This window comes from Impatiens glandulifera, chromosome 1, assembly GCF_907164915.1.
Source record: "Impatiens glandulifera chromosome 1, dImpGla2.1, whole genome shotgun sequence".
In the NCBI taxonomy this organism is placed as follows: domain Eukaryota; kingdom Viridiplantae; phylum Streptophyta; class Magnoliopsida; order Ericales; family Balsaminaceae; genus Impatiens; species Impatiens glandulifera.
The window spans coordinates 18,331,307-18,337,860 of record NC_061862.1 but is presented as its reverse complement, the minus strand read 5'-3'; the positions used below and the strand labels follow the sequence as shown (position 1 = coordinate 18,337,860).

The 6,554-nt window shown below is 32.4% G+C and overlaps 1 protein-coding gene across 2 annotated transcripts; it reads left to right on the top strand.

Annotated features, from left to right (window-relative positions):
- Positions 1-536: 536 nt before the first annotated feature.
- Positions 537-6,351, top strand: LOC124921454. 2 transcript variants are annotated; one of them, XM_047462120.1, is made up of 16 exons: positions 537-726; positions 813-846; positions 1,613-1,945; positions 2,223-2,315; positions 2,415-2,504; positions 2,592-2,689; positions 2,774-2,930; positions 2,994-3,319; positions 3,430-3,463; positions 4,201-4,565; positions 4,656-4,704; positions 5,024-5,158; positions 5,259-5,366; positions 5,522-5,613; positions 5,690-5,843; positions 5,914-6,351. In XM_047462120.1, exons 1-16 carry the CDS (start codon positions 614-616, stop codon positions 6,187-6,189), a joined length of 2,457 nt encoding a protein of 818 aa, XP_047318076.1. In that variant the 5' UTR covers positions 537-613; the 3' UTR covers positions 6,190-6,351. The 2 variants fall into 2 exon arrangements, with proteins under 2 accessions (XP_047318076.1, XP_047318074.1); XM_047462118.1 differs by having other exon boundaries at positions 1,562-1,945.
- The last annotated feature ends 203 nt before the right edge of the window (positions 6,352-6,554 follow it).

Genomic DNA, 6,554 nt, shown 5'->3' with positions numbered 1-6,554 from the left:
CGAGCATAAAACATAGATCATCAAAATATGTGAAACCTACGAGAAAAAGAACGAATTCGAAAGAATACAGAAATTCGCTTGTCCATAGGTAGCTTATTTGAAAAATAATTCATATATGCATCTTTACGTATTTCTTCTATTATGAGATTAACAGAAGAAATGATTCTGATAGATGCATCTAAGAAGATTAAACGAAAATAAAACAGTTTCAGATCTAAAGGAAGAAGATGAGGCAAGAGTGAAGCGGTTTCAGATCTATGAGATAAGGATGCAGATAAAAGGGTTTATATAGTATGAAAAATTCTAGGGTTTGTTTGACATTTTCTTTGGGCCTTACGAAATAATCAAAGCCCAATTTACTTTTATTTATTTATTTTATTTTAGATAATGATATATGTGCCCTAAATCAAATCCATTGCGAAATTAATCCTTATTTCCCGCCATTCATTTCTTGAATTCACAAAACCCTATCGTAATTTACGTTCTGTTCTTATTGATTTCTTTTGGGGCTTTCTTATTTGCTTTTATATGTATTTGTACCGAATACCGATTATAATGACTGTATTTGTGGTCATAATCAGGAACTAATGTGATATTGCTGAAATTCAAAGCAATGGCTGATAAATCTGCGCGTATCAAAATGAAGAATGTGTGTCGTAGTGATAAAGAAAAGGTTGAGATAAAGTCAGAGATCAATGAAGAGCGTCGACAGTTACTGTTACCAAGGTGATATTCGCATTAATGATTTTGCAGTGCACTATTGAGTTTCATTTTGAGAAGAGTCTGAATTGTTAATATTTTCTTACTTGAAGGAAATCTTTGGAATTGAAGAAACAGATGGGTCAGGTAATTTATATTTCTTTAGCTTAAAGAGAGATGAAGTTCTATTGTTTGAAGTTCATTATATATGCTGTCTGTTTGCTTTATTTGGTTTTAATTGATCTGAGATCATCTTTCTTATGAGTTCTTGATCTTGACTTGTTGTTTGATTCACTTTTGTATGAGTTCTGATCTTTGAGAAAATGTTATATATGTTGGGTGAGATTGATTGATTGATTTCCTTGATTCTTGATGACTGTTAAATTGACTTGACTTCTTGATTTAGCAATTAGGTTATTTAGGAAAGTTAAAATGGTATTCGTTGAAACAACTTTTAGAAACAAATCACACAATTTTTTCAAATCATAATTCACAATTCAAAAGTGTATTTGCAGGACACTTCTCACTAGATAATATTGCACAGACTATAAAGAACAGAATTGATTCAATGGCATTGAAGTACTCATCCAAATAGAGAATGAAACTATATAATTATTGAATATGACATTCTATAACAATGTATTCTGGACTAGCATAAAAGTTACTATCAACAACACGGAGATTGCCTTTAATGAACTTAACCCTAAACGACAATCTTCAATGAACTCGGTCATAAATGACACTACACAATTTAAGTCATCTTCTTGACTTCTTGAATATGATTTAATAAATGCAGTAAACTTTAGGGGAATTCAAAAAAATGCATGAAACTTTTATCTAACATTGTTTGTTCTACCAACAGGAGTTGCCTATTGGAATTGTTGATCAATCAAAGGATGTGCTAAATTTGCAGATAAAGCCTGAACCTATGGACTATAGTTGTGTACATAGTTTAGGCCACATTTTAAAAGCTTCTGAGTCTAGTAGAATTACTGACTGTATTAATCGTTTAGATGGGAGACAAATAAAGAATGAAATGTCAACATCTTTCGAACTATGTGGAGATGAAATTGACCATATGCTACAGCAAGATCGCATGAAATTACTGGCATCAAAAGAGAGTTCTGATTTGGAGGAGCATTCAAAATATTATGATTTCGCCCAAGAAATTGAACCAGCTGCATTGGTTGAGACGCCTATTGCTTCTGAAGCAGCATTGAACGAAGATGCTCCAGGACTTGCACAGGTAAAATTCATTTTGCTTGATCAATTGTTTTTTCAAGTTAAAATTGGACCCATTGTATGTAATAGTATAAGAGGATGAGATAATAGAATGTAATAAGAGATGAGAAAAGAATGTCCTAAGCCTTTAGTTGAGAGAATTAAGCCTTTAGTTGAGAGAATTGGAGGAATCTTCATATTCATTCATCATAAAATTCCTAACCCCTACTCTTAGTGGGATAAAATAACTCATAACATATTTTCAAAGTTACAAAACTTGTAACTAACCATTTAGCTTGCAGTTGTTATTGCAAAAAGGGATCAACATGAGTGAAATTAAGCTTTACAGCGTCATTGATGGAAACTTTTCAGACCTTGAATCTGTAATATCAAAGGTGAAAAGTTTTTTTTATTTAATTTCTTTGTAAATATCATAAATATGTATGTGTTTCTTTCAAAATTCTTAACATGGTTCTTGTTTATTACTGAGTCAGATTTTCACTCGGGCGGCTCCTTCACGTTTTTCTGGAAAGTCTAGGAAAAAGAATTATTTTCTGCCTTGTCTAGTTGCATTGGTGGAACATGTATGCGAAGAACAATCATATTCTTGTGAAAATTCGGGTTATAAATTATAATATGTTCTAACTACTTAAAAAAATTGATTTTTCAAGGCACGATATTGTATGCTTAAGCATAACAATTGGCCTGTTGAATGGGGATGGTCCAGAGATCTAAATGCATTCATATTTGTGTTCAGAAAGAATTACAAGTGAGTAGTACTCTTTTGTTGTTTATAATGAATGGGGTTGTGAGTTGTGATGATGTCTGACTGAATTTTTTGAACTTGTTATAGGGTTTTGATTGAACGTCCAGAATATAAATATGCTCTGTACACATTTGAGTTGTCAAGGTACTTATCCACTAAATGGCAGATTAAGCGGATAGTGATAACGATGAAGCTCATGACCTGTAGTTGTTGGAGCACCATAATCAAGAATAGACCGTTAAAGGTAAGAAGAAGTGACACATGGATTTGGATTTGCATCATTTGAAAAATAAACGTATTCATTTAGGTAGGAGATGATTTGAGTGAAAAAGAAGCAAACGTTCTTAGGGAATATGGATGGAAACCTAATACAGGTTTAGGTACTATGCTTGAATATTACAATTATCGAGACTATAAATGGGCACGTAACAAAAAAATTCAATCAAATTGGGAGGCAAATATTATAAAGTTACTTTCAGACGGGATGGATGATGGATATACGCCAATGTATGAAGCTGATATTCCTAAGAAGGCTGCTGAATATTGCGAAGCTTTTCACTGTGATGAGGAGGATGTAGATGTAGAGTTAAAGGCAGAGATCAATGAAGAGCGACGCCAGTTACTGTCACCAAGGTGATATTCAAATTAATGATTTTGCAGTTCACTATTGAGTTATATATATTAATTAGTTTCATTGTACTTCAATGGAAGAGTCTGAAATGTTAATATTTTTTTACTTGAAGGAAATCTTTGGAATTGAAGAAACTGTTGGGTCAGGTAATTCATATTCCTTTAGCTTAAAGAGAGAGTTCTATTGTTTGAAGTTCATTATATATGCTGTCTGTTTGCTTTATTTGGTTTTAATTGATCTGAGAATCATCTTTCTTATGAGTTCTTGATTTTGACTTGATTTGACATGTTGACTGATTCATTTCTTTGATTCACCTTTTTATGAGTTCTGATCTTTCAGAAAATGTTATATATATATGTTGGGTGATGATTGATTGATTTCCTTGCTTCTTGAAGACTTCTAAATTGACTTGACTTCTCGATTTAGCAGTTAGGTTATTTAGGAAAGTTAAAATGGTATTTGTTGAAACAACTTTAAAGAACAAATCACACAATTTTTTCAAATCATAATTCACAATTCAAAAGTGTATTTGCAGGACACTTATCACCAGATAATATTGCACAGACTATAAAGAACATAATTGATTCAATGGCATTGAAGTCCTCATCCAAATAGAGAATGAAACTATATAATTGTTGAATATGACTTTCTATAACAATGGATTCTGGGCTAGCATTAAAGTTGCTATCAACATCACGGAGATTTCCTTTAATGAACTTAACCCTAAACGACAATCCTCAACGAACTCGGTCATAAATGACACTACACAATTTAAGTCATCTTCTTTACTTCTTGAATAGGACTTAATAAATGCAGTAAGCTTTAGGGGAAATTCAGATAAATGCATGAAACTTTCATCTAACATTGTTTGTTCTACCAACAGGAGTTGCCTATTGGAATTGTTGATCAATCAAAGGATGTACTAAATTTGCAGATAAAGCCTGAACCTATGGACTATAGTCATGTACATAGTTTAAGCCACACTTCAACAGCTTCTGAGTCTAGTAGAATTACTGACTGTATTAATCGTTTATATGGAGAACAAATAAAGAGTGAAATGTCAACATCTTTCGAACCATGTGGAGATGAAATCGACCATATGCTACTGCGAGATCGCATGAAATTAATGGCATCGAAAGAGAGTCCTGATATGGAGGAGCATTCAAAAAATTATGATTTCGCCCAAGAAATTGAACCAACTCATCTATTAAAGAACTTCCGTCCAAGGAAACATAGGAAAACTGCTACGTAATTCTCATATTCAGTTTCCTTGTTTCTTTCTTTGCTAAATTTTCTCTAATGTTTATATCTTTCTCGATTTCCAATATAAACAAACAGTGATTCAATTGAAGCAGCATTGGAGGAAGATGCTCCAGGACTCGCACAGGTAAAATTCAAATTCATTTTGTTTGATCAATTGCTTTCTCAAGTTAAAATTGGACCCATTGTATTTTGTAATACTATAAGAGAATGAGATAATAGAATGTAAGAAGAGATGAGAAAGGAATGGCCTAAGCCTTTAGATGAGGGACTTGGAGGAATCTTCATATTCATTCATCATAAAATTCTAACCCTACTCTTAGTGGCATAAAATTCTAACCCTATTCTTAGTGGCATAAAATTCTAACCCTATTCTTAGTGGGATAAAATAACTCATGACATATTTCCACATTATAAAACTTGTAACTAACCATTTTAGCTTGCAGGTGTTACTGGAAAAAGGGATTGCCGTGAGTGAAATTAAGCTTTACGGATCATCAGAGAGTGATGAAGTCATTGATGATGATGGTGAATATAGTGAAGAAGGAATCTTTTCAGAACTTGAATCTTTAATATCAAAGGTGAGCAAATTTTTCTTATTTAAATTCATTGTAGATGTCATGAATATGCATGTGTTTCTTTTGAAATTCTTAATGTGGTTCTTGTTTATCACTGAGTCAGCTTTTCACCCAGAAGCCTTCATTATTGAAATTGCCTACTTTACGTTCTTTTGGAAAGTCTGAGAAAAAGAGTTATTGTCTGGCTTGTCTAGTTGCATTGGTGGAGCAGGTATGCTAAAAAAGGGCTATTTATTTTATCTTCGTATGGATGTATCTTCTTGTGAAAATTCATAATCATGTATAAAATTCAATAATGTTCGAGTCTTCTGATTCAGATTTTAAATTCTAATGTTCTAACCATTTAAAAAAAATTGAACTTTCTAGTCAAGATATTTAGTGTTTAGCAAGTGGCCTGTTGAATGGGGATGGTGCAGAGATCTTAATGCATTCATATTTGTGTTCAGAAGGCATAACAGGAAAGTGGTGCTCTTTAGTTTACCATGCATGTTGTTGAGTTGTGATGATGTCTGAATCTATTTAACTTAATTATAGGATTGTGCTTGAGCGTCCAGAATATGGATATGCTACGTACTCCTTTCGGTTGTCGAAGATCTTACCCATTAAATGGCAGATTAAGCGGTTAGTGATAACGATGAAACTCGCAAACTGTAGTAGGACCGCCATAAGTGAGAATATACCGTTAAAGGTAAGAAGATTTTACTTTGATTTGATTTGTTGTTAATTTGAATTTAGATATTGAATTTGATTTTGATTAGGTGGGAGATGATTTGAGTGAAGGAGAAGCAAAAGTTCTTAAGGAATATGGATGGGAACCTAATACTGGATTAGGTGCGATGCTTGATTATTACGATAGAATTGTTCATACACGTAACAAAGTAGAAAACCCGTCAGAATGGAAGGCAAAGATTGTAAAGTTACTTACAGACGGATTAACGGATGGATATACGCTCATGTCTGAAACTGATATTCCTAAGAAGGCTGCTGAATATTCTGATCGTTTTGGCCCTGATGAGAAAGATGTAGAGTTCTAAAAAAAGTAGAAATGATATCTTTTGCTATGGTATGTTACCTAGTTAGTTGTATAGGATTTTAACAACTTTTCATAATAGTGTCTTCTTTACTACTTCTTTAGTAACATACAAAAAAAACAGTGGTTGCTATTTCATTATCAATATTCCATTTCAAATAAATGTCTTGAATTTCAGTGAAATGTTGGAAATCTGTAATGAATGTTTAATATTTTCCATCAGATAAGACACACCATTTTTACAATTATCAAAATATGTCTTATATTAGAGTTTATCAGAAAAGGAATATCTGTAATTACTATTGGTTTAATTCTATATTTTTAGTGTATAATATAAAATTGCTATGTATATTTTTTTTGTTTATACAT

What these genes read in the sequence shown, in the direction of transcription:
- LOC124921454 (XM_047462118.1), top strand. Translation starts at nt 614, where the DNA reads ATGGCTGATAAATCTGCGCGTATCAAAATGAAGAATGTGTGTCGTAGT. An exon ending in ATGCTCCAGGACTTGCACAG is followed by an intron (nt 1,946 to 2,222) that starts GTAAAATTCATT and finishes TTTAGCTTGCAG; the next exon opens with TTGTTATTGCAAAAAGGGAT. An exon ending in GTGTTCAGAAAGAATTACAA is followed by an intron (nt 2,690 to 2,773) that starts GTGAGTAGTACT and finishes AACTTGTTATAG; the next exon opens with GGTTTTGATTGAACGTCCAG.